General features: G+C 46.8%; 1 protein-coding gene and 2 long non-coding RNA genes across 3 annotated transcripts in view; 2 read left to right on the forward strand and 1 right to left on the reverse strand.

The window, feature by feature from the left end:
- Positions 1-20,115, forward strand: part of LOC5514463 — a 38,820-nt gene extending 18,705 nt beyond the window's left edge. Inside the window, exons 5-9 of the mRNA XM_048732356.1 lie at positions 17,032-17,086; positions 17,659-17,904; positions 18,251-18,586; positions 19,224-19,321; positions 19,709-20,115. Coding sequence (XP_048588313.1) covers positions 17,032-17,086; positions 17,659-17,904; positions 18,251-18,586; positions 19,224-19,321; positions 19,709-19,925 — 952 coding nt within the window. The 3' untranslated portion in view covers positions 19,926-20,115. The remainder of the gene's footprint in view (positions 1-17,031; positions 17,087-17,658; positions 17,905-18,250; positions 18,587-19,223; positions 19,322-19,708) is intronic.
- LOC116619359 lies at positions 19,658-21,464 on the reverse strand. Its single transcript, XR_004296650.2, has 2 exons — positions 21,367-21,464; positions 19,658-19,821 (listed from the first exon to the last, which is right to left on the reverse strand). It is a non-coding gene; the product is annotated as an uncharacterized LOC116619359 (long non-coding RNA).
- On the forward strand, positions 20,222-22,291 carry LOC125572209. The gene is made up of 2 exons (XR_007313687.1): positions 20,222-20,858; positions 21,053-22,291. It is a non-coding gene; the product is annotated as an uncharacterized LOC125572209 (long non-coding RNA).
- The last annotated feature ends 5,101 nt before the right edge of the window (positions 22,292-27,392 follow it).

A 27,392-nucleotide genomic window follows, 5' to 3' on the forward strand; every position in this document is an offset into this window, starting at 1 on the left:
CTCGTCCCCACCTCCATTCCCCCCACTACCCCCAGCCCTGCGCCTTGACCCCCTACGGGAGCGAGGGGTACTTCTGGAGGGTGTGGAGGGTGTGGGGACCGTGCTCTCTGACCCTCTTGGTCTTATCACCGAGAATGTTGTGGGTGACCCATAGCTCCCCGGCGAGCGTAACTGACTTTGGTCCACCATTGTATCGTCAATCGCAGTTGCTTCGGGGGCTGGGTTAGGGTTACTCCTCCCCCAATCCAGGAACTGTTGGAGAAGGCCTCCCTGTGGTAGTGGTGGTGTTTTTTTCTTAGTACTAATACGACCCATAGCGCTTGACGCCCGTTTTGGTATCCCTACTCTCTTTTTCCGCTTTCTGGCAGGGTCACTGTTTACCCTCCAGGGGGATGATGGTAGTGACATATCGGATAGACCCGAGTAGCCCATCCAAGGGGGAGTTGACTGTGGTAGGTTGGCGGGACTCATTGGGGTTGACGAGGCTAAGGGGGAGAGTGTTGGGAGAGTGTTGAGTGGTGTCGGTTGTGGCCGTGCTGGCTGTGGTTGTGGTGACGATGATGATGATGATGACGATGATGATGACGGTGACCCCGATGGTTTTCCTCGTGGAAGTGTCCGTGGCGCAAACTTGGTCCATGAGCGCGGGGACGATGGTGATGACTTGCTAGATGAAGAGAGGGGTGTCACCCCGCTAGGGGGTGTGGGTGGTTCCAACCCGAGGCGTTTGTTGTACCGTGCCTCGGCCCTGTACTTAGCGCGGGTGTACCCCGCTGCCTTGCGCCTTGCGCTTGCCGTAGGCCGTACACGAGTCGTTGGGGTCCACTCGCCCCTTGGACCTCTTCCTCTTACGTTGGGCATCGTTGACTGAGGTAGTTCCCCCCTCTTCACCTTCTATATATGCTTCCCCACCCCTAGAGTTTTTGGGGAGGTAGGCATACATGGGGGACTCATCTGGTAAGATGTTGGAACGCAGACGGAGGGTGTCGGGGGTTTTTTGGTGGAAGTCGACCAACAGACAACTGTAGGGCTCTCTAGTGGCTTGGTCGTAGGCATCCATGACGTAGTCTAATTGCCCCGGGAATGCTTGCTGCGCCAGCGTACGTATCCCTAACTTGTTCCTAGGGTCTTTGAACAATACAAAGAAATGGCTATTGATCGAAGCGGTGCGTGATTTTCCGCCGGGGAATAGGTTCTGCGAGATGAATATAGTTGTGATGTCATGGTGGTGAGACTCTTGGGTGAAGATTTTCAAAGCCCTATCAATTTGCTCCATCAGATCGTCTATGATGAGCAAACCAGGGGTATCGTGCTCCCCAAACAGGTCAGTGACAGAGTCGGGTAGCCCTTGGTGGAACTCTACCCCTAATTTTTTCTGCAACCAATCGTATTTCGGTTGCCACTGTCCGTAACAACAAACTATTTTATGGAATTGTTTGTCGAAAGCTCTAGGGGCTTGCCGTAACAAGCTTTGCACCCATGTAGTTTTCCCTGATTGGCTCGGGCCAACTACCATAATGGCACATGGGCAACGGAACCGTCGGTCCTCCATCCTGGGGTGCTTAGGGGGATCTAGTGCCGTTCACTTTTTAACCTCACCCGTATATATAAGCAATGGGGAATAATGAGTCAAGACACAGGGTACCCATTACATGTTTTTTATTATGGTAAACCACTCTACACTAGGGCCACATCCATAGGTTGTGGTTGTTATAATTATTATTATTATTGCTATTGTTATTGTTACTGTCCCCGAGCACTAAATGGTGTTGTTTCACAGCGCATTGGCGCCAAGGGCATCGCCTGCGTTGGGCAGTATCCCTACCAGCACCATGGCACACTAGGTCGTGCACGAACGAACACACTACTTGGTCGTTCCAATTATACTGACTACCAAACTTTGAGACAATCTCCCTTAGGGTAACCCCACGGGTACGGTGGTACAGGAAGAATAGGCAATACTGTCCACACACGGCTGAGTTTAAAGCTTGGAGACGGTGTGGGTTCGTCACCAGCCGGGGGCGCAAAGCGCAAAAGTCCACCATTACTTTGCCGTATGCCTCAGGGCCAAACCCAAAACTGTCGAACCACTCGCAACGGTCAGGTGTGAAGAAGGCTGCTAGCCAGTGGGTACCAGGCCTACCACTAGGGTCAGTGTTCATGATGTATGCTGAGTAGCCATACCCATTCTCAGGGATAGTGGCTGGTAGAAGGTCCGAGGGGTACACCCCTTCGAACACAGGTTCTATATGACGGTCACTGAGGGCAATAACCTCCAGCTCCTCTGTGGACATTGCGTCCTGTTGGAGGTCGGCGTCCATGTCTTCTCCCCTTTTTTTCTCTGGTCCTTTACCCTTGGATGGTGTACATTACATTGCGGGCTGCGTCTATCTCCATGGCGTTGTTGAACTCTCCGTACAGCACTACTGTAAGCACCTCGGTGGGAGCTGTACTGAAGGTTATGTCCAGTGACACCGTACCTTTATACTGTGGCTGAAAGTACCCGGATGAGGCGTTCCCTGCGGCTGTGAGGTCATAGACAATCAATCCGTACCCGCCAAAAAACTCGTCACGGTCGATGTTCAAGCCTTTTGCGCGTGCCGTTTTGCCATTTATTCCCTCGTGCATCATGTAGTATAAATCTATAGCGTCCCCAGCAATGTTTTTGATGTTAGTGAAGGGGGTCTTGACGCCATTCACCCGCAACTCAATGTTAGTAATGTTCGTCAAGAAGAAATTGAAGGGGTTCTTGGCGTAGGCCCCGGCGTAGGCGGCGTTGGTGGTGATACCAAACACCATTCGCTTTGGGATGAGTCCGTTCCATAGGTCGTTGAACCTTTTGGTGAGTTTTCCGTTCTCAATCTGCTCTGTTTTAACCACAGCTGTGGTCACAGGGTACTTGGCTAATTTGTGCTGGACCAGCGAAGTGGCGTGAGTTAGTGCTACAGTGTCTGTGGGGGTGACGTGATACAAACGGAGGGTTGAGCCTGGGGTAATGACAAACTTCCCACTACCCATGAGGGCAAAGGCTGCCTTTGACATCTCCAACCTAATCCTCATTGGGACACCACTCAACAAGTACCGCCCACACTTGAAGATATCAACATCTAGGTTGATGATCAGACCAACCTCCGCACTCTCAGCTGTGTAACCGGCTTGTTTTTTCAGGCCTAAATTCGTTGCTTCGGCCCCCGATACAGCGGTAATGTCCATGGCGCCTGCCGTGTCTTTATGCCAAAGACTAAGGCCTAAGAAGGAGTCTTGTCCCTCCCTTGTGTAGTTGAGTAGGTTACTGATGTAGGATTTGTACGGGTACGAGTCCGTTTGTAGAGTGACAGGGATGTTGTTCAACTCAACCTTGACTTGTTTGAACAATGAATGGCCAGCATTGTTCACAAAGGCAGCAGCTTCGTCGGCAACGAGGGGTTGGTCACTTGTCTTGGTGATCTTGACTTTCAGTTTTATGTGTGTTTTTTGGAGGTCAATGTAGGTGGTAGTGGGGTAAATGTACCACTCAATGTGGTCGGAGCTCTCGTCGGTGGGTGTGTAGGGGATAAACTTTCCATCTTTCAAAGCCACGTCTGTAGCTGGCATGGTGAACAACCCCACGCCAGGGTTGGCCACCTGCTGTGACCCATCGAAAACACGGGCAGTACTCATGGTAGGAGGGGAGCTCTTCCTCGTGGCAAGGGTGGGTGTGGACTGGGTGTGTGACGTCACTTGTAGACAGTTTTATCTTTTTTTTTTCTCTCTAGTCGAAGATATCCATAGGTCTTGCCCCACCCCTTTGGCGCCTGTAGGAGGGTGTGACTTTACGGCGGCGGCGGAGGCCTCTCCTTGGTCTCGTGGGGGGACCCCTTGTGGGGGGAGCCCCGAGAGGTACAGTTTTTGGCGTAATTTTCACTCTATGGGCGATTTGTCTCTTTGTGCTAGGGGAGACGGACCCGAATGTCGTATGACCAATTGGGATACTCCCTGAGGCGTCGAAGGGTAAGTCTGTGTTGAGTGACCCAAGGCCACCCCCTGTTTGTACCACCACAGGGTGACCGCTGAACGCTTCACCGTGGCTGTTCCCCCACCCCAATTGGCCAAGGGGGGCACCTCGAAACGCTTGGCTGCCCATCCCCCGTTGCTCCATATCGATGAAAGGGGGTGAGTTTCTAATGTCGTACCCATTTATTATACCAGCGTTGGCTATTGCGTGGGAGCCACTCCCTTTTTGTCCACCAAAGAGAGGAGCAAGAAGAGGGGCTAAAAGAGGTGCTGCTAGTCCAGCTAAGAGCGAGACCATGACGATCCCTTACGCCGAAAATGAAGTGTTACCTCGAAGCTCCCCGACAAGAATGGTATTGTTCTGCCAGTGTCGTCTGTTATATAGATGTGGATCTCGTCGATGAGTTGTAGGCGTAGGGGGAAGTAGAATGGGCGGTCGAAGACCCGCTCCACCCCTCTCTCACCGGGCTTCCCCTTGTCAACCATCACGCGCAATACATTCCGCGTGCTGCTCCCTAGGATGTAGTTGCTGTCGGTGATATTCGAGTACAAGTACATGTTTTGGAAAGATTTGACGTCAAAAACAGGGTGGGACTTGGATGGGTACTCGCGGACATCAGCTCCTCCCGTCGGTTGAGGGAGGGAGCAATCGAACACAGTCCATTTGGGCAATAGGTGCGGACTAACCACAGACCCCGGTAGGTTTGGGGCCTCCCTCTCAGTGATGGGATAGTCAGGGGGGAGGGGCCCCCTTATCACTATAGGGTGAGTGATACCCCCTACAGTGTTTGGGGGTGATAATGTAGCGTAGAATGGCCCCTGGTCTGAGAGAGCGGCGTCAGTGTATCCGAGCCTCTCTCCGAGCCGTTTCCGTATCAACACACGGTTACCCCAGCCCACTTTGAATATCACTTTCTCGTTGTACTCGTCAGGTACCATCTCTAAGTCCAGGTAACCCTGTTGTAGTGCTTGCCTCGTGGTTTGTCTAGACGTGTTAAAGCCGTCAATCGTCTCCCGTAAGTTCGCGGTCAACTGCAACCAGTTGGCCATCTTCGTCCGCCGAAGGGTTATTCGGTGCCATTGATAGTAAGGCACAGCTGTTGACGAGGGTGAGGTAGTTTGGTGGTCTAGGTGCTTGCACATAACCCAAATATCGTGCTCATCGCCGGAGAAGGTATCGTAATGGGGCTGGTAGTTGACAGAAGCCACTCCCACCTCCCATTTCCCATCGCGTAGGTCAAGCGTCTGGGAGCACCTCACGATAAAATCACCAATCTCACCACCCTCCTTCCGGTCCGAGCTGGATATGCAAAGTATGTACTCCCTGTTCGCCATAGTTCAAATGAAAGGGACGGGTTGGAAATGCAATGTCCCCACCACTGCGCCAGACTGGAATGAGATGGGCTGCCCCTGGTCGTCAGTTATATAGAAGTGGGTCCTATCCACGAGTTGGGTACGGATCGGAAAGTAATAGGGATTGGTAAAATCCCGCTCCGCTGCGCCACCATAGCCCCCCTCAGGTGTTATCACACGCAAGAGGTTGTTGTTATCACTCCCAATGATGAGGTTCCCCTCAGACATGTTGGAGTACACGTACATGTTTTGGAAAGGTTGTAGGTCCTCGATGGTAATGTCAGACTCCTTGGAGGCAAAGGGTCGGGAGGCCGGGGGGTTGAAGTCCTCGGAGCCCGGGAACAAGCTCAAGGCGTCGTAGCTGAAGGGTACCCAGTTCAACAGGGTCCTGTGTGCTTCGGTTGGACCAAATTGGTAATTGGGTGGGAGGATGCCATCGTCAGGGTGCAATTGCATGACCCACTCCCCCGAGATCCATTGCCTATACCCTATAGCCATAGCCACCCGTGGCCGTAGGAGAAGTTGGTCCCCTTTCGCTATTGCTATGTTGGTCTGTTTCGTCAATGTGTCTATCGCCACAAGCACATCCACCACATCACCTTGACCAAGTTGCTTTCTCACCTTCTCCCTATCCGCATTGAATTGGTCTACCGCTTTCTTGAGGTTGAAGGCCACTTGGTGCCACTTTGGGGCTTGGAAGTTGTCCAGTTTAATATGCGTCCATTTATTATTTATTTTATCTTGGGGGATAAGGGCGTTTGGGTCGTCCTTACTAGCCCAACTAGCGTACCAATCAGGGTCAGGGATTTTATGGTAGATCCAAATATCACTATCCTCGGGTGGGAACTTTAACCACGACCTAGGGTAGATGAGGTGCACCAGCCCCACTTGCCACTTCCCATCACGTAAGTCAAACGTCTTTGGCGTCCGTATGGTAAAATCACTGATGATGTTACCAGGGAGAGCACCTTCGATGGCGTTACTGGGCAACGTGACGTAGAATGGCTCTTGACTACTCGTCATGGTGCATGAGAGTAACTGAGAGGGGGGCACACGGCTCACGCGATTTTATGCATTTGCTCGGCAGATACCCAACTGTTGTACTTGGCGGGCCAACCGCGCCATTTCACAAAGTACTCCCTTCCCCTCCCCTTCCCACGTGTCTTGACTACTCTTTCGATGCGGTACAGCTCCTCCTCCTCGTCGATGTGGACAGGTTGCAGCTCAGGTTCGTAGAACCGCCCCTCCAACCATGACCCGTCGTACTCACGGAGACGGTACGCATAGTCTTTCTGTTTCGGGTCATTGTACCGCTGGCCCACCGTGAACACCTCTTCTGTCCAGTTTGGGGTATACCCTTTGGCAAAGATGTGCTTGACTTTACTGATCCTCACTTTCTCCCCGACATGGAATTTCGGTGGTGGCCTCTTTTTTTTCTTTTTGGTCTTCACATCTGTCTTCTTACTCCCATACAAGACACCCCACACCTCCTGAGCATCGTCGTACGTAACTACATCCGCGGGGGCACGGCGAATACTACGATGGTAGGAGTGGTTGTAGTTGTCAACCAACTCGGGTAACAACTCAATGTACCGGCGGGTCTCCTTATGGGTAAACCAGCGCCACATCCAAGTCTTAAGGGTACGGTTAAACCGTTCCACCACAGAGGCTTTCAGCTCACTGCGCGTGGAGAAGTAATGGATCCCTTTAGATTTAAGGAACGCTTGAAATGTTCGGTTCTTGAACTCAGTCCCGTCATCCGTTTGAAGCTTTTCAGGTTGACGTCCACCCTTGAAAATACTCTCAAACGCCTTGACGATCTGGGGACCTGTCTTGTCTTTCAAAGGGACTGCCCAACCGTATTTGCTCAATATGTCAATCACGGTGAGTATGTATTTGTACCCATCATTCACCGAACTATACGCTTGCATGTCACACAAATCCGCTTGCCATTGCTCGTCCATTCCATTCACGATCACCCGTTGGCGCGAGTAACGCCGCCTATAGGGTTTATGGACCGTGTAAGTGGATTGGGTCCTGAGCCATGCCTCCACTTGGGCACGACTCACCCCCTTGGAACGTACCGCTCGGAGTAGTTTGTCCACTCCCCCCAAGGCTGCTGGATGCTCCGGATTGTAATAAATCTGATGAAGAAGATGGTAGGTAGCTTTCTTGGTCATCTTCTTTCCCCTCCCCTCCTTCTTCCTTACTACCATCGTTGCTACCCTCCCCCTCCTCTTCCCCCTCTTCGTACCATACTCTTTTTCCACTTTCGTTTTCGTTGGGGGCTTTGCCATCGAGTTGCGAGTCTCGAATGTTGATGTTGCCCCCGCAACAGGCAAAGAGGCAGCGCATGCGCTCCAACGCCGTACGACAATCGAAACGAGGGTGGAGAGGATCCGCACCAAAGCAACCCATGCCGCAAGTGATACCCTAACCGTGCCCAACCCCTTATTTATGCGAAAATAAGACACAGACCACCACAGATGGGGAACCTTCTTTTTTTTTTTTATTGCCATTGCCACAGTTATTTAATAGACTTACAGTGAGTAGTGTCCATAGGGGTAGGTGGACATCCCCCTACGCACCCGTTTGTTATACACCATTTTAAAAGTTTTATGCGCTGGTATTGTGTGCAAGGTCCTAGCAGCCGTATTACGGACAATGGTGTAAGGGAGAACAACGTGGCGCTCTTCACCCTCCTTAGCAGCCAAGAGCTCCATCATAGTCTTCTGGTTGACGATACCCGCCGTACGGACATTCAAGTGCAGTCCTTTCACCTTACATACAGATTTCCCACTGTAAGTAGTATACGCATAACTCTTTGGGCCAGTCGAGGAGTAACAGTCGATGAAATCCCCCTCGTCTAACTCACTAGTCAAATCCCCTAAGTAGTCACCAAGGGGTGGCATCCACTCCCCAGGGCGGTGTAGAAAGATGACACTATCCGTGTCATGATACAGGCACCGCGGTCCTAGGCGTTCCATCACCCCAAACAACGCCAACCGTGCAAACGCTGTGGTGAAGGCTGCTATGATAACATTAGTATGTGGTTTCAACTCTTGGAATCTCTCCCCCAGTTTATAGTGGACTTGGATAAGGTCATCACTCACAATGAACACATCGTTCACCTCGATGCTATCGTTCGTCAGCAAATCAAAATACTCTATAGGTTCGCTAATGTATTTGGTTCGCCTTGGGTTGGGCTGCTCCCCGAACTTCCCCCACATACAATTTAGCCCCATCTTTGCCACACTGCGGAGGCCTGGGTTCTTTGCGATCTTCTCCTTGTCCAACCGGATACCTTGGTGTCGCTCGTACTCGTCAATGTAACGCTGCTTATCCGAATCGGTGTCACACCACGCTGGCCACCCCGAGGCCTCCTGCTTGTATTTCAAAAAGGTATCGATATAACCCTTGAACAAGCGCTCCCACTCCTCCCAGTGCCATACCTCGTAAACACGGAGTACAGTGTACCCCTCCTCAATAGCCTTGAACACCTCGGGGTGACACCACGTGCCTGTGAAGGCCCGCTCCTCATCCGAATGGTTACAGCCCCCTTGCTCCTCCATCTCGGCACAACTGCGGCACAGTGGGAACATCAGTTTCTGGTTGACCCTGATTGGGAGGACTGGGAAGAAGAGGTCACGGGGAGGTAACACACGGATCTTCATGAGCCCCTTGTACACGTGGAGGTCTTCATTAAAGTCCTCGGTGACAATAGCGTCGGGGTGACCAACGGGGTACTCGCAAGTAGCGTTTACCCAGGGGTACAAGGATGTGAAGTCGTAGTAATGTATTCGTTCGCCCTCACCGACTTTCGCCTCGTAATGCAATTGGATGGCGTTTGTCCTGCCACCAAAGAAGGCATCACGGGGGTTGAGGGGGATCGAATGCTCCACCTCCCCCACAAGGGCTTGCAGTTGTACATCACTGTTCAGCCTAGCGTCGAATTGACACTCCCATACCTCCTCGTAATTATACCCTAAAGCTCTCAGGCGTAACTCTGTAGCACGTGTGTGGTCGCGGAGCTCCCGCATAGTAGTGTGTGTCAAGGGGTTCACAGTGTCGGGTAGGAAGCAAGTAGGACACCCATGGTAAAAACAGCCTTGGTATTGGTAGACAGTGTTAGTGTCAGCAGCATAACCATCCACTTTAATTCTACCAGCTAGACGCACTTCACCCCCATTCCCAGCATGTTGGATACACACCCCGTCACGACGCTCCAGGTATTTCAGCCACTGTAGTGCTTTCAAAGACTGCACATCGTGCCCACGGTACCCACGTAAAGGGACTAGACCAATTGTGCCCTTCTCCAAAAATTTCGAGCGCAGAATTCGACTTGATAGCGAAGCTATGGTGATAGCTATCTTGAACGGGTGGAGACCCACTGCATCCATGATGAGTTTATCGAAAGCTACCACAGCCTTCTTCAGTACCTCAACATCTTGGTGACAATAATTAGCGAGCTCCTCCTTCAAGTTGAACACAACCCCACGGGTAACTTGCTCCTGGTGCCATTGAGCGACAGCGTTTGCGTCATCCTCCTTCATACTCCGTAAGTCGTAATAACTCAAATCGGGCATAGGCCCCACATAGTCTTGGTGCTCGACAGTATTAAAAAAGTGAGGGAATACACCTTTCTGAGTGACATGGTCAAACCCAAAAGCTTTGGGGAGCTTACTCAGTGGCATTTGTAAAAAATTCAAAGTGCACTTCATATCGATGTTTAATGAGTCCACCTTCAAATGCATCACCTTACCGCCAGTGAAGATAACATTGGGTTTGATACCATTCTCAAAAAGGTATTCCAAAATAAAATAGGAGTCGTAGCCCTTGAAATTGTGTGCCAGACAGGTGTACCCGGCATTACTACCGCCGAATAACCAGTCGCAAAACGCTTGGATAGTGGCAAAACTGTGCTTCCGGACTCCACACGTGGTACACTCCAAACGATCCATTGGCCACTCCTTACACGTGTCACACAGTTTTTGAGCACCCACAAAATTTGGTTCGTGTTTATCACCCAATGGCATAGCCTCAACATCAAAAACGATAAGGTGCATACCATCATCACCGTCTTTATCCTTTGGTAGAGCATCAGCACCCACCGTCACGTAACACAAATGGTCAGGGGGGACCACCTCCTTACAAACGGTACACTTGTACTCCCCACACACATGTGATACCCCCTCCTTTTGGATAGCTACCATATCGATACGCTTGCCACACGCCTCGCATTTATGGTACATCTGACAGTACGACCGTGGGGTAACATTCTTCTTATTGGGTAATCCCCTAGTTTTATCAAGTTTATGGTTGTCGAAGCACTTGGGGGTACGGAAGTACCTGTTACACTCGGAGCAATACTTCCAATTCCAACGGTGGTCTTGCTCTGGTGGGGGTACCAAAGGGGAACAATCCACCTCACCGCAGCCATAACATACGTCCACACACTTGTGCTGTAGTTTGGTGTCGTACCCTCTCTTGCATACTGTGCAATAGTAGCAGCGGCCCAACAAACCGGGCATACTCTTAACGTAATCAAAATGGCCCTTGGCGTAGTATAGGTAAAGCCTATACTTTGGGTCAGGCAGGTCCCCAGAGTAGATCACAGTATTAGCGTGCTCCCGGGACACCACATTCAATTCAAACCCTTGGTCCCCCAGGTGGCGTTGGAATTGCCGAATCTCTGGGATCCCACATGGCCCCTCGGGTACACCAGCCTCGGCATGCAACATCTTAGCCCGTTCCGTTTGCAAGGGGAGCAAAGGACCACGTGTACGGCCCCGTGTGGGCTTATACAACTTGGTAGCATTAGGGTCCTCGGTTAGAATCGCCATCCCGACCACAATAGAGCGTGCAGCACATAACTCGTCACTGTTCTGAATACGGATAATACTTCTTTTCCCCTTCCTCCACGCCTCCAAATCGCACGTGTTCAATGTACAAGAGTTCTTCAATTTGTTTTTCCCAGCCCCTGCTGGGAGATGAGTACGAATCACATGGAGCCTGAAGTCGCCCTCAAACACAAACTGTTGGTTAGATTGCACAACCGTCTCTATGACACCCATGATCCGTTGGGGGGTAAGTTGGTGACGTCGCATAAATGGTAACGCAATTGGGTTCCTCAAAGAGGGAGCATCAATGGTAATACGTGCGTAGTCATGCTCTTGTACTCCATGTAACGTATCGTCGAGCACCCTATCCAATACACCCTCCACATCCTCCAAAGCCTCCTCTAGGTTATCGCGTAGAGGTAAATCGACCTTCAAATCGTAGTCGGTGCAATCGGTGCGCATTTTAGTAGACCGTTTGGTGGATGTTTGCCGCAACTCGTACACCACATCCTCCTTACCATTATCGTCCTCAGGGTCACGCTTCCGCTTCACCCCACCGCCACCTTGTTGTGTACCCAAAGGGGTATCCATGCCCAAAAAAGGGTCCTCGGAAGACACACAGTCATCCTCTAAATTGTTATAATAGTTTATGTAGTCGAACAACTCATCGAGAGAAGCGAACTGGGGGGTGTCAGTAAGCTCATCATAGAAAAAATCAGGGGGGAGCTGGGCCCCCTCCCCATCCTCCTCATCCTCACTTGGGTCTGGTAATATTCCCAACAAGCGTCTAAGCCACTCGTCATCATCGTCATTGCCATCGTAGTCGTCATTGTTGTTTGCCATGGCTGGAACAGCCAAGGGGACTGAAACCCTAGTGGTGTGCACCCTCTTTTATAGAACTAACCAACCAATAAAACACTTTTTTTGAAAACTACCCAATAACAGCCCATGTCTTATAGAATATTATGACGTCACACACCATCTAGGCCTGCGATTGGCCCACCCAACTAACATAGTTTGCCTAAACCAATCAAAACCCTCACCGATGACCTCACCACTATACTGTCTAGACACCCCAAAAGGTATAAAAAGGGACGCGTAGCGCTAAACTCTCAGTCGAACAGACATCCTAAAAACACAAGATGGCTAACAGAAACTCCAACCCCCTGCCAGCTTGGATAAGTAATTTCAGCAGAGCTGGTGATAGAAAGGCACAACTCGCAATAACTCGGATAGGGATCGAATTGCAAAAGGGGGAGATAAGGGAGCGGGGTGCGATAAATGCAATGTGTAATTACTTCGCAGCAGAGAACGAAAACCTCCGTGTCAGAGTACTAATGATGAATGATATACTACAAGAAAAGGACTTGGAGATCGAGAACCAGCGTTATGAGATCGAGGACCTGCGTAGGGAACTGACTAGAATAAGATTAGAGAAGAAGAATGGTAACCTTGAAGACGAACCCAAAGAAAAACAGATCTGATAACCTCCTGACCACTGTCTAGACATCCTAAGAGGTATTATAACCCAAGCCAATCAGAAACAAGTAACTTTAGCCACTAACCAATCAGAGACTTACCCAACGACGTCATCGGCGTCCATAAACACTTTTAAAGGGTATAAAAGGCAACGCACACCACAAAACTCCTCATAGTCTAACCAGACCAAAAAACACAAGATGGCCAACCAACCTACTACCCAAGTCACCAACACCATTGAGATAGAAGACGGGGAGGAGGAGGAGGAGGAGATCTCGGAGGGTAGCCACTACCTCACCTCACGCTCAGCAAGAAACATGAATGCACTCAGTGAAGCGTTCCGCGACCACGTAGGGGCAGTGGGGGACTTCATGACCGGAAGATTGTGCAGGATAGCTGGACAAGTGGAGGAGGCCGAGAGAAAGAGCAACAGGTTGCGGGAACTATGCAATGATCACGAAACGGAAATCTCAAGCCTCAATAGCAAGGTGTATAGCCTAGAGAGAGAATTACTGGACGAACAATCCATCAGCGCAGCAACGGCCTTAGAAAACGCCAACCTCCGCTACCAAATTGGTGTCCTAGAGGGGCGTGAGGAGACCCTGCGCATGGAATACGATCTCCTGCGCATGCAAGTGGATTACGCCGATTTTAAAGACACCTGTGAGAAAGGGACGCAAGCACCACCACCCAACGAGGACCCACAGGTAATACACCTACGCATGGAAGTGGATTACCCCGACTATAAAGACACCTGTAACAAAGGGACGCAGGTGTCACACCCCAACGATGACCCATGGGTGATACACCAGAGAGAGAGACGGGTGAAACTAATACTTCACCTTTTAACCATATTGATAATAATTGGGGTAGGACTAATGATGATGCTGTTGATAATCGCCAAAGTCATCTAACACTGTTCCCAACCCACAGGACACGGACCAACCCACCAACTACGAGTTAGGGTACAGTGCTGCCGTACGCACGTACCAACCGATGCTGCTGGACCTAGACGCTCAAGTGCATAAGTTCATGGGGAGAAACATGAGAGAGAAGTCCCAGAGAAACCAACTGCTGAAAAAGCTCAAACGTATCCGCAACAGGTACAAGGGTAACAACCGCAAATGGCAAGATGTGGACCAACACCAAGAGACTGAGTGACTTTTTTACCACAAACACTTTTCTTTATTACCCTATAACCAGTAAATACATTTTTTATACTAACCATAGTGGTAACAATAAAAAAACACTAAAAGTAAACAATGACTACAATGTCTCTACATATCCCCAAATGGGAACAGATGGGCACCCTTCCCTATACGGTGGGCAGTGTCCCTGGTGACTTCCCAAACCTCCGCCTCCTTCCCCTCTAGTATTCCAGGTAACTTTTCGTTACGGCACAACTTCACCATATCCCATGGGGTGATCCCACTGCTCACTAGCTCCTCCATGTAGGAGAACCAAGAACTCCAACGCATAGTGAACCCAAGCGCTTTCACCATCCTGTCCAGCCCTTCCCACATGTGGTCAGTGTTCCCCCTGATGGCGTCCTTAACCTCATAGAAGATGTTTAGCCAGCTGTCCTTCGTACCTTGCTGGTGCTTGTACTCCAGTACCTCACCCATCAGGTCCCATACTACCTTCTTAACGTAATAGTCCACACCGTATAGGTTGTTGGCGGAGTCCACTACATCGTGATAGACGGGTTTGGGATAGACACTACCCACATCACAGTCACTGTCGTCACTGTTGACCACTATCACCTTCTCCTCCACCTCGTAACTGTTGTTGCTATCGTCATTATCTACAACCACTGCTTCTTTTGCTTCTTCATCACAGGTGCAATCACCTCCTCCTCCACCACCTCCTCCACAACACCCTCCTCCTCCTCTTCGTCCTCCCCCTCCTCTACCACACACGGGACCTTGCTTGGTGGTGGTGGTGGTGGCGGTGGGACGTTTACGTTTGCGCTTGCGCACGCGCGGGGGGTGAGGGTTTGCTTCCTGGCCCTTGCTGGCGCTTTCTTCTTCTTCATACTGGGAGGTGTCCATACTGCTGCAGGCTTCTTCCTCTCCGACTCTTTCGGCTCCTCCGCCCACACGAACTGCTTGCATTTTTGGTTGGGGGCTTGCACTGGGCACTGAAAATAGACACGCCCTCTAGAGAACTGACCGGCGCTCACCACTGGTTTGCAGATGAGGTTGTGACCCTCGCACACAGGGAAGTCGAAGACTGTGTTTCCCTCGGGGATGTACTCTTTTATACACTGGGCTTGGTCGGGGGTGAAGTAGTACCCACAACCGATCTGGTCGTTTTTATAATCGATGTTGGCACCACACCTCAACGCTGACCCAGTTTGTTTAGCCTCGACACCGCAAAAGCACTTCACATTCATAGCGGAAGAATTGTTGCTTACCCCTAAAAAGCCCCTGCCGTCTTATATCCTTTCCCGCGCTGACGTCACCGTGACGTCGCGCGCGCGCCAACCAATCCTGGGACCGCGTGACGTCACACCCCTCACCATATAACTCGAACCCTATTGGCTAACGCTAACTGTGACGTCACACACCAGACCATATATCCACCAATCAGAATCCACCTTGACCACCCCTCCCCTAGCAGACCATAAGCAGACCATGTATACTAGTGATACTACTTACGTTTGATTGATAACCTTCTGGGTGAAGAGCTTCACACATCATTAGGAAGAGCCTTATTTGGGCATAATGAATACGATGATCTTTTTTCACGTATTTCTCCGTTGGTCAAGCTATTGCACATATCCTTAATTCGTATAGTTATTGTTATTTAAATTTATAAAGTTTTAGTTTAAGTTATACAAAATTCTGCATGCTTCATTCGTTATGTCTAAGTGCTCAGTAACATTAAAGTACATATACATGTATACGTAGTTTACTAGCATGATAGAAGTGTTTTCTAGTAATTCCCCTTGGGTTATGTGGCCATACGCAGTTTACTAGCATCATGGAAGTGTTTTCTAGTAATTCCCCTTGGGTTATGTGGCCATACGTAGTTTACTAGCATGATAGAAGTGTTTTCTAGTAATTCCCCTTGGGTTATGTGGCCATACGTAGTTTACTAGCATCATAGAAGTGTTTTCTAGTAATTCCCCTTGGGTTATGTGGCCATACGTAGTTTACTAGCATCATAGAAGTGTTTTCTAGTTATGCCCCTTGGGTTATAGAAGTGTTTTCTAGTAATGATCCTTGGGTTATAGAAGTGTTTTCTAGTAATGATCCTTGGGTTATAGAAGTGTTTTCTAGTAATGATCCTTGGGTTATTTTGCCAAAGTACTGACACTGAAGATGGACACCGCACTTTGGTGCTTTTTAAACGTCTCACAATTACCGGTTTGTTAGCTAGATTTGCGAGACAGGACCGCCAGTCATCCGAGGCTGCTGCATTCACAAATTTGCTTAGCGTGTGGAGGAGATAATCACAAGGCTCGATTTTGCACCTTAAGACGCCGCGCCGGGAAACGGGAGGGGGCTACGACAGGGGGACAGGTCGTAGCCGGCATCACACAAAAGTCCTGCTGTATCCTCTGTAATAAGACCGGTACAAAGCCATCGGTCAAACGAAACACTGGCCGATACATAAGAACCTTTGCAAAGCCATTCATACTTTAAAGCGGAAATATGTGAGTAACGTGGCTGTGGGCGATAGCTCAGATGATAATGTGTATCCAACTCATATTACACCGAGAAATCAAGTTCGTGTAGCTCAGTTAGTTGGACAGAAATGTACTGTTAAAGCCGCATTGTCACCAGTTTACTTCCGGTCGATTACAATCTCCGATGATTTTTAACGGAAACCGCGAAAAATATTTCAAAATATTGAAAGCAGTGTGTATATTGCAAGTTTCTTCTAGGATGTGATTGATAATTTAGAGCGGATGGCATGTTAAATATCTCGGGTTCTAATAGATTCTTTTGTCTTTTAACGGTTGAGGTTTCTGTCGGACCTCCGGAAGTGAACTGGTGACAATGCGGCTTTAAGTGCCTTCTTAACAAACAACCGACTATTGCATTATGGGATACGGGGGCGCAAGTATCAATTTTATCGGAGGAAACCTTGAAAGCCAACTCGATTGTAGGTGACATCCAACCAATTGAACAACTCGTCGGCACGGGAAAACTTAATTTGCAAGCAGCAAACGGAACGTCTATTCCTTATAGTGGATGGGTAGAATTGAAACTATGTTTTCCTTTTTTGGTAACTAAGCAACGCCTAGACCTACCTATAATCGGCTATAATGTTATTGAAATGATCATTAAATCCGCGACTGATAACGGTCAGAATGAAAGCTTTTTGAAAGGAACAACACACTAATGCTGACGGGGAAGTCTACCCGGCGCATGACACTCGGCACTAAAACCGCTGGAGACATGATAGCGAAGGTACCGTGGTAAAAAAAATCGTCGAGGTTCTGTTCTAACAAATTAACTGTAATTTTAGAAGAAAGCCTCGACTTGAGGTTATTATTTGCACGCATTTGCATCTTTTACAATCAGTCTAACTTTCTATGTTGGAGTTGACTCATTTTGCTGTATACATTTTTTGTCAACGTTATTTTCCTGATTTTTAGGGTTTCTTTCTATTGTGTAGTTCCAGAAAATATACATACCCCCCTACTGAGGGGGTCGGAGGTATGACCCCCACCCCTCTGGAATTTCCAACCCCTGGAAAAAAATACAGTGACTGTTAAGGAAAAAAAGGCATTTTACCCCCCACCCCTCCCCTCTTGGAAATTCCTGGGCGTTTGAAACCCCCACCCCCCGGAATTTGCAATCCCCTCAATGGGGGGGGGGGGGGTATGGATATTTTCTGGAACTACACAATGCATACGCGAAAATGGTTGAGGGTTTGATTCTATGCAATAGTTTTCTTGAGATTTTCATTGAAGCAATTTCAGAAGCACGAACACTTATAACACCCACGACAAGTCACGCGTGAACTCATTTCCTTCTAGAATGTCAAAGAGAAACACGTGGGCGTCAAGGTCCAATATATCAAACCGAATCACGACGAAAATGGAAAACTTTTGAGTGTTGCTATTCACGCTGACGGATTACCTGTGGTTGACTTTGACCACGTGATTATAGCTACGCAGGCAAATCAAGCGGTCAAGCTTGTACCGAATGCACGTGCTGATCACGTGAAAACGCTGAGTTCGTTTAAATACGTATGGAGTGAGATGGTGGTTCACAGCGATGAAGTAGGTATTTGAATTGCTCAGCCCGCGTGTGCCTGCGTGTGGTAAAATTCTTTAGGAGGCAGGAAGGGGTATTTTGATGAAGAGAGGGGAATAACTAACTTGAGGGGGGGGTTGGGGTTGTACCTTCTTCCATGTGATTTTTGCATTTAGTCTTCCTGTCTATCAGTTGCTTTGTTTCGAATTATGTCGAAGCATTATTATATTTCTCCGGGAGAGGCAGGGTTGGGATCTTTACGCCTTTTGATACTCCGTCAGATATGTTTTCTCGATGGTCGCGTTCCTCGTGTTGAAAAGTCTACACTCAAGGCAATGTTCTAACGCTTTTATCTATGATATCAATTTTTAGCGCCTGATGCCTCTTGATAAATCAAACTGGACGATTGGAAACTTCTTTATCCAACCAAACTGTCCTGAGACAAAGCGACGCAAAGCGAGTCCTCATTACACACCGAATGGACAAGAGGAACAACATGGTGACCTTCAGGGGATCCAGATCAAGTCGGGCCTAGACATCAGGGACTTTAATAAGGATGGGCTGTGTGACTGTTCTCCAGGAGGGGCCATCATGTGCACTGTGTGGCAAAACATCTCGCAGCCTCTTAACATGGATAAATGTGGAGATGGGTTCCCTGTGTTTCAAACTTGGAACCCCTGGGTGCAGCCTCGGCAAGACAAGATTCTGGTACTGTGGACATTCATATTACTTAATCGCTATTTCGCACGCTTATATTTGAGTAGTATATGCTCGGTTACTCTCTGAGTAATCGCATCAACTGCTATCGCCTCTCGCATCAACTGTTATCGCCTTGGCTTTTGGCTACATCCTTTTTTGGTCAGTACTCGGAGAAAAAATATGTTCACGCATGCTCAAAAGGATACCATAGCAGCTTACCGCAGAGTCTTCTCCTGCGGACACAAACAAACGAGAACGCGAAAGAACAGAGACGAGACACGGATAAATGAGCCGAAGAAAAAAAAAAACAGGAAGAAAGCTCTGCTAGCAGGGTAGCGCGTACCCCACTTGTGTGTAGGTTTTTACTAAAGGATCTTCGCAAATAATACCCTTTTCAATATGATACCCAAGACACGTGCTGCTATTAAATTTTGCCGCCGCGGTAATCGTTTCTCAAAAGTTCCCTACTCTCTTTTGCACACTAATCTGTCTCAAACACCGCTAAAATGTCCACATTGATATTATTGCGCAAATCTTCGTCTTAACCTATTTGTCTGGTCATAGAATTGTGCCTCAAAAGATTGTTTTCGTATAATCCATAATATATATACCTTTATTGTTGACATCCAGTCGTTGCGTTCCCCAGCCCAATGGATATCATTACTTTGAGCGGCCCGTGGTCACGGTGGAGACAGAGAAAGCACTAGAAAACCTGAAGGCCATCCAAGGTCAAGACAACGTCTGGTAAGGTACCGGAAACACTGCGTCTAGAGGTTCTCCCTCAACACAAAGTACTAAAATAAAGCTTGATAAGGAAACGCGTTCCAATTGGATTCTTTCCATTTGGATTCCATTCGTTTTTCCTTATGTCCTAGCAGGGGCGTATCGGCTTTTTAAATGAATGAGACTCATTCGAGTACCTAATAATATAGATCAGCATGGCATGTAGGGGCAGAAACAAACAGGCAACTCCTCTGTCAAATAACCAACGTGGTCTAGCTGGGAAAAGTATTGCAGGGGCTGGATTGTATTTATCTTTTTTCAAAAGTGGCCTTTTCGGATAAAAAAAAAACCTAAACGCGAATTTACATATTTTTATTTTTACATATATTTACATATTTTTATTTTTAGGTATATTGGCGCATACTCCCTACCGGGAGTTCCGCTTCTAGAAAATGCTGCCAACAGCGGGCTCATGATAGCGGAGCGTCTAACAGGACAAAGTCGACCGTGGAAGGTTCATCCTATCGGCCAGACAAAGCAGAATAAGGCGGGAAAGTTAGGCTCTCTGATTTTACTAGTACTACTAGGAGTTGTGTTGTGTAGTGTTCTATACTCAAGATTATAAATGCTGCGCTGTGCTAGTGAGGATAAGAAGCAATTAATGAGAAAAGTGTGTCGATAAAAGTGATATCAGGCCAAAACCTAATTCAATAATAGTCTTATTCAGTACATCATACTTTCGCGAAAACACAATTTGTATTCGATTTGCACTAAGACAAAGGAAGCCTGATTATTAAAATCTCGTGAATCTCAAAGAACTCGCGCACTTAGCCAATCATAATGGAGATAGTACGATGTATAATAATTTGATACTTATGTTGTGCGACTTGCCGGAAGTTCCGGCAAAGATCCATAGCCAGTGTTCCTATCGAAAAATGGGGTTTGACCCCCTGGAAATCGGAATTTCTCGAAATCAGCCCTAGGCGGTTATGGGTCTTTCCTGATCACACATTACAAACCACGGCGCTAATCAGTTAGGTAAAACAAAACCGCTACATGGTATACATGCAGCCACAATCAGCGACAAAACTGGCGTCTAAAAAGTAGTCTTACTGAAATGAAATAATTTACACTATGGGAACTTTTTATTACTCACATCCCCCTTCCCCCCATTAAAAGTTGCTGTCTATTTGGGGAAGAGGGGGTTGGGATGGAGAGGGGAAGATATCAAAGTCACTATGCTACGTGGTTTAAATTTCCATCTGAAATTGCATTTGAAGCGCTAAAATTTTCAACAGTTTTGTCGCTGATTGCAGCTAAGCTTGAAATTTTAGAAAGTAGCGAGAGAAGTTTACCTTAAGGCGTTTTTTTTTGTTTGTTATCGAGATTTGAATAGCTGGCACAATCTTAAATTTTATTTGGGATTGTTGAATTCCTTGCGCCCGTGGTCTTACCCCTGCTACTCCCTCTTGTTTCTGCCATTTTAAAACAAACACAAAGATGGCGGCGGCTTATCACATCGCGCTGAGTTTTTCTTCGCTAAAGAATACCAATAAACGTAAGGTAGGCTAATTGTTAGAGGTTTGGCAATATATTAGTCTTTATTTTTTTCATCGAGAGTCATGATTGGTAGGGATTTTTTTTTTTGCTTATCCATTTCCTCCCCGTCCTATTTGGTCAGTTTTAAAAACAACACAACAGCCTGGATTTACGAACAAAACGATATAATAATCTGTTTTGATTGTTTTACAGCTTTTCTGTCAAGGTGTTTTTCATTTTTTAGCATCACTTGGGTTTGCTGAAACTTGTTGCATGCTCTTCAGCAATTACTAGAAGGCATTGGGTCATTGTTTTGAACTGATAAGTTTTCCAAAACGCCGTACAGTCCATAGCCAAGTGAGCTGGAGTATTTAGGCATTGAGTTAGATTGTTCGTTTTGCTTTTGACCCGGCTCATAAGTCGGCAAAATCGGTCTGAAACTGTTATTAAATTCTCCTTCAACACTCTTTGAAAGCTGTGGTAACTCGTCCCAAGTAACTGACGAGTAAACATTTTTCCAAACTTACCGAAATGTGCTCTAAAAATCTTGTTTGTGCACTCATCTTGTTGATTTATTGACCACGAACACCGTACGAGGGATCACGAGTCCCATGCCAAAACATGGCACAATGTTCGATTGTTCGTCTGTCAAAATCTGTCAAACTGAAATTTAGTCCTAGTCTCTCGCGGCCTCATTTTTCAAAGTGAGGCTGCGGAACAAGACCCCCAAACCAAAATCGAACCAAACACCCGCATATATTCTGCCACGTGCTCGTGAATGGAAAGGAAAGAGAGTTTTAAAAAGCGATGTCAAGATTAGTATGCTGCTCCTACGTCGCAGCAATTATATAAAAATAGAACAGATGGCGATACCCAATACAGCCATATAAGCACAAATCTTAGATACATATATCTTTTATTTTCCAATATTACACCCCAATTCATTTTAAACCTGTTCAAAAAGTTTATAGAGTTAGGTCGCATGTTAAATCGGACAACAGATATTTATAAATAAATGGATGAAATCCACTCTAATCTCCCCCAAAAAAACAGAAAATGACTTCTTTTTATGGAGCCGTTAATATGTTGTCATCTTTAGAAAACCCTTTTTTTATGGGGAGAATAGATCGTGTAAAAAGTATATTAAATATATTTACAAAAAGCACAGACGAACCTTGCTCAAAGCAAAGTGCTTTTTAGGAGTAACTACGTTTGATTGATAACCTGGGTGAAGAGCTTCACACATCATTAGGAAGAGCCTTATTTGGGCATAATGAATACGATGATCTTTTTTCACGTATTTCTCCGTTGGTCAAGCTATTGCACATATCCTTAATCCTTATAGTTATTGTTATTTGAATTTATAAAGTTTTAGTTTAAGTTATACAAAATTCTGCATGCTTCATTCGTTATGTCTAAGTGTTCAGTAACATTAAAGTACATATACATGTATACGTAGTTTACTAGCATGATAGAAGTGTTTTCTAGTAATTCCCCTTGGGTTATGTGGCCATACGTAGTTTACTAGCATCATAGAAGTGTTTTCTAGTAATTCCCCTTGGGTAATGTGGCCATACGTAGTTTACTAGCATCATAGAAGTGTTTTCTAGTTATGCCCCTTGGGTTATAGAAGTGTTTTCTAGTAATGATCCTTGGGTTATTTTGCCAAAGTACTGACACTGAAGATGGACACCGCACTTTGGTGCTTTTTAAACGTCTCACAATTACCGGTTTGTTAGCTAGATTTGCGAGACAGGACCGCCAGTCATCCGAGGCTGCTGCATTCACACATTTGCTTAGCGTGTGGAGGAGATAATCACAAGGCTCGATTTTGCACCTTAAGACGTCGCGCCGGGAAACGGGAGGGGGCTACGACAGGGGGACAGGTCGTAGCCGGCATCACAAAAGTCCTGCTGTATCCTCTGTAATAAGACCGGTACAAAGCCATCGGTCAAACGAAACACTGGCCGATACATAAGAACCTTTGCAAAGCCATTCATACTTTAAAGCGGAAATATGTGAGTAACGTGGCTGGGGGCGATAGCTCAGATGATAATGTGTATCCAACTCATATTACACCCAGGAATCAAGTTCGTGTAGCTCAGTTAGTTGGACAGAAATGTACTGTTCTGTTAAGTACCTTCTTAACAAACAACCGACTATTGCATTATGGGATACGGGGGCGCAAGTATCAATTTTATCGGAGGAAACCTTGAAAGCCAACTCGATTGTAGGTGACATCCAACCAATTGAACAACTCGTCGGCACGGGAAAACTTAATTTGCAAGCAGCAAACGGAACGTCTATTCCTTATAGTGGATGGGTAGAATTGAAACTATGTTTGCAAGACGAGACTAGTCCAGAACTTTTGGTTCCTTTTTTGGTAACTAAGCAACGCCTAGACCTACCTATAATCGGCTATAATGTTATTGAAATGATCATTAAATCCGCGACTGATAACGGTCAGAATGAAAGCTTTTTGAAAGGAGTTCAGAATTGTCTTCTTCATGATAATACGGATATTATTGTTGAACTAATTGATGTCATAGCAAATAACGAACCTGATGCGTTTTGTTCAGTTAAGTCAACTAAGAAGGACGTTATGATCGCGCCAGCGAAAACGATCAGCATATCATGCCGTGCGAACACCGGACCGATTAATCGTCCCACTCCAGTAATTTTTGAACCTGAGTTAGCAGTTGATTGGCCTACAGGTCTCGTAATACAAGAGGAGCTCAAAACCCTGGAAGTAGGAGATTGTGCAATACTTCGAATACAAGTCACTAACACTAGTTCGAGAGACATTCGCATTCCAGGTAGAACCGTTCTTGGGCACTTACAGTTGGTGAGATCAGTAACACCCGTTGAAGTAAAATGTCAGTCACTTGTTACAGCCAATACTATTGAGAGCTCATACTCGACACCCGAAATCGATGCGAACTGTCTCGTACCGGAAGTAGATTTGTCTGACCTTACGGAGGATGAGCAAAAACAGGCTAGACAGCTGTTGTTAAGTGAACGTGATTCATTTGCTAAAGACGATGATGATATAGGATGCATACCTGAACTAGAGATGGACGTTACCCTGAAAAACAACGAGCTTGTCCAGAAAAACTTAATCTCTATCCCACGCCCACTTTACACCGAAGTTAAGTCTTACATCGAAGATTTATTAAATAGGGGATTTATTAAGCCCTCTAAGTCGCCGTTTTCGAGTAGTGTCGTTTAAGTGCGCAAGCGTGATGGAGGAATGAGACTGTGTGTTGATTACCGTGAGCTGAATAAACGCACCGTGTCGGATCGTCATCCCCTTCCTACATACCCAGAAATCAGGGACATTAGCCAGCGGTTTCTCTGGGCTCACATTTTGCTAGGCCCGCGAGGAATAACAGCGGTATCACAAATAAAAACGAGATTCCGGCCAGCGCAGGGGCTTCCCTTTTGTTGTTACACTAGAAGTTTTTAATCAGGTTGACTAAAATTCCAAATAAAAGTAGTATTAGCGGTATTTAAACGTGCAAGAGGCATCTCTGATTTGATACGTCCAATGATAATGGAAGTGCGGCAGTTTTGCTGAGGTTGGAAAACATTATATACGCAAATTTAAAAAAAAATGTATTTTAGAAAAGGCTTTATGGTTCCCCTGTGTCTATCCCAGAAAGCCGTGGGGCCGTTCAAAAACAAAATGGAGAACGGACGAACGGAGAGAAATTGTTCTTGCGGAGCGCACCGTTTTCCTTGCTTCAGTCTGTGTCTTAAAGACAACAATAATGGTTCCTGAACTAGGCATAACTACATCAAATGTTATTTCTTCGGGAACAAGATTGGGAGGCGCTACTGCCTATTTTATTGGCCAATTTGATGGAAGGATAGTCGATTTACCAATTTCGAGTCCTGCACCTGTGATGCGGCGAACAGTTCTACCTTTTAAACGACTACTTTTTTGCCCGATTTCAATGAAATTACAGAGAATGTATGGAGGATTGTATGCTCTCAAGGGAACAAAAGTGCTATGTCCAAGTTACAATTATAGGGCTATCTCTGGCATCGTTTGAACGGAAAGTGTATCACTCGAATAGCAAGGTTTTTTTTTCGAGTCCTGCATCGTGAGCCCAAAATCTCTGAAACGAGAAAATTTGATAAATTGTGATGTCTCCCCACATTTCCGTATAATAAATGGCAGCCATTTTGACATTGTATGTGCACTATTACGCATGCGTGGCGGCCATGTTGTCTCTTATTTCTGGGAATGAGGATCCAAGAAACTCTTGATAATCTGGGAGGGAAGTCGTGGTTTAGTGTGCTCGATCAGGGTAAAGCTTACCACCAGGGCTTCATAGCAGAAGGCAGTCAACCTCTAACGGCTTTTATAACTCCATGGGGTCTTTACGAGTGGGTTAGAATCCCATTCGGTCTAAAGAATGTTCCTGCGAATTTCTAGCGCTTCATGGAAAATTGTTTAGGAAACCTGCGAGACGAGATCTGCATCCCATACTTGGATGATGTTATCGTGTTCTCCAATTCATTTAGCGATCATATAGAACACTTGCGACAAGTGCTGCGGCGCTTAAGGGAACACGGAGTAAAGCTTAAACCGAAAAAGTGTGATTTATTCAAGCGAGAAGTGTCCTTCCTTGGACGGATCGTCTCCCAAAACGGTTACTGCATTGACCCCAAAGCGACAACAGCTGTGCAAGAGTGGAAAGATAAGGTCCCACAGAACGTAGGTGAGGTTAGGCGGTTGATAGGATTGGTATACCGTCGCCATATTCCGAATTTCTCAAAGACCGCTAAACCTATTTACGACCTACTTAATGCAAAGTCCACGCCTAAGTCTCCGAGAGAATGGGCACCTCAACAAAAACAAACACCGAAAGAATCAAAGAATTACAGTGATCAGAGAGCCAATAATCAGATTTCGTCCAAGTCTCCGGTAGAATGGACATCTGAGCACAAACAAGCCCTAGATTCATTAATTGAGAGTATAACTAGCCCTCCAATTCTTGCTTATCCAGACTATCAATCGTCATTCATCGTTCACACAGATGCCTCGCAAAGTGCATCTCGGACATTGTCGCCAGCAGAAAGCAACTATCACCTGCACTCGGGAAAATTGGAGTTCTTAGCTCTCAAATGGGCCGTTACAGAGCAGTTCCGTGATTACTTAAAATATTATACCAGAGTTTACAGTTTACACTGATAACAATCCGCTCACTTACGTTCTTACGACTGCCAAGCTCAATGCAACAGGTCTGCGATGGGTTGGAGAACTCGCAGATTATAACTTTAATATCAAATATCGCCCTGGCAAGATGAACGTAGATGCAGATAGTCTCTCCAGGCTACCAGAAAGCTTTTATAAGTTCATGGAAACATGCACATCAACAATCAACCAAGATGATCTGTCAACTACACTTTCGTCAGTAGCGGCACTTGGGTCTGGTGACACCATTCTTTTGGCTATTGTAACGGATCAACAAGATTTGCTAAACATCGATATGGACTGTTTACTTGTAAATGAAGTAAAGGTCTTGGACATCTCTAAAGCACAAAGTGATGATCCCAACATTAAACGAATAATGGAACTCATGTCAGCTAACATGCGACCCACTGCCATGGTCAGACGTCGTGAATCACCAGAAGTAAGAAAGTACATATACGAGTATAGCAATCTCCATATAGATGAAAAGGGACTGCTTCGCCACAAAGAGCAGGTAGTGCTCCCCAGGGCATTTCGATCGAATATAGTAAGAGAATTGCATAACAAAATGGGACATCTTGGGAGTGATCGCGTTCTAGCCTTAGCTAAAGATAGATTCTACTGGCCTTACATGAGAAGAGATATTGACCACTAAATTCCTAACGTATGTCGCTGTCTGCAACAAAGACACCCCTCCAGGCACACAAGGGAACCCCTTCAGCCAATTGTCACCTCGTCTCCCTCTGAACTCGTATCGATAGATTATGTACATCTTGAAAGGAGTTCTGGTGGATATGAGTATCTTCTTGTAATTGTCAACCATTTCACGAAATATGCACAGGCCTATCCCACCAAGAACAAGGGTTCCACGACTGCAGCAGAAAAAGTTTTTTAATGAGTTTATACCGCGTTTCGGTTATCCAGGCAAAATACATCACGACATGGGAGCGGAGTTTGAAAACAACTTGTTTAAACACCTAGAGAAATTGACAGGTGTAATGCATTCTAGGACAACCCCGTACCATCCTCAGGGAAATGAACTGGTCGAGAGAATGAACCGCACCCTACTAGGAATGATGCAAACACTTCCTGAAATGTACAAAACTGGAAGGACCATGTACATAAGCTTGTACATGCGTACAACTGCACGAAACAACAGGGTTTGCGCCGTCCAAACTACTATTTGGCCGTTCACCAAGACTCCCAATTGACCTTATGTTTGGCCTGGACTCGGACAAAGACAAAGCTTCACACTCAGAATATTACAAGAAATGGAAAACTGCGATGGGACAAGCATACAGCCAGGTACTTAAGACAACCACACAAAGCAGTCAGAGAAATTGCATTCAGTAC

Source organism: Nematostella vectensis, chromosome 1 (assembly GCF_932526225.1).
Source record: "Nematostella vectensis chromosome 1, jaNemVect1.1, whole genome shotgun sequence".
Lineage (NCBI taxonomy): Eukaryota > Metazoa > Cnidaria > Anthozoa > Actiniaria > Edwardsiidae > Nematostella > Nematostella vectensis.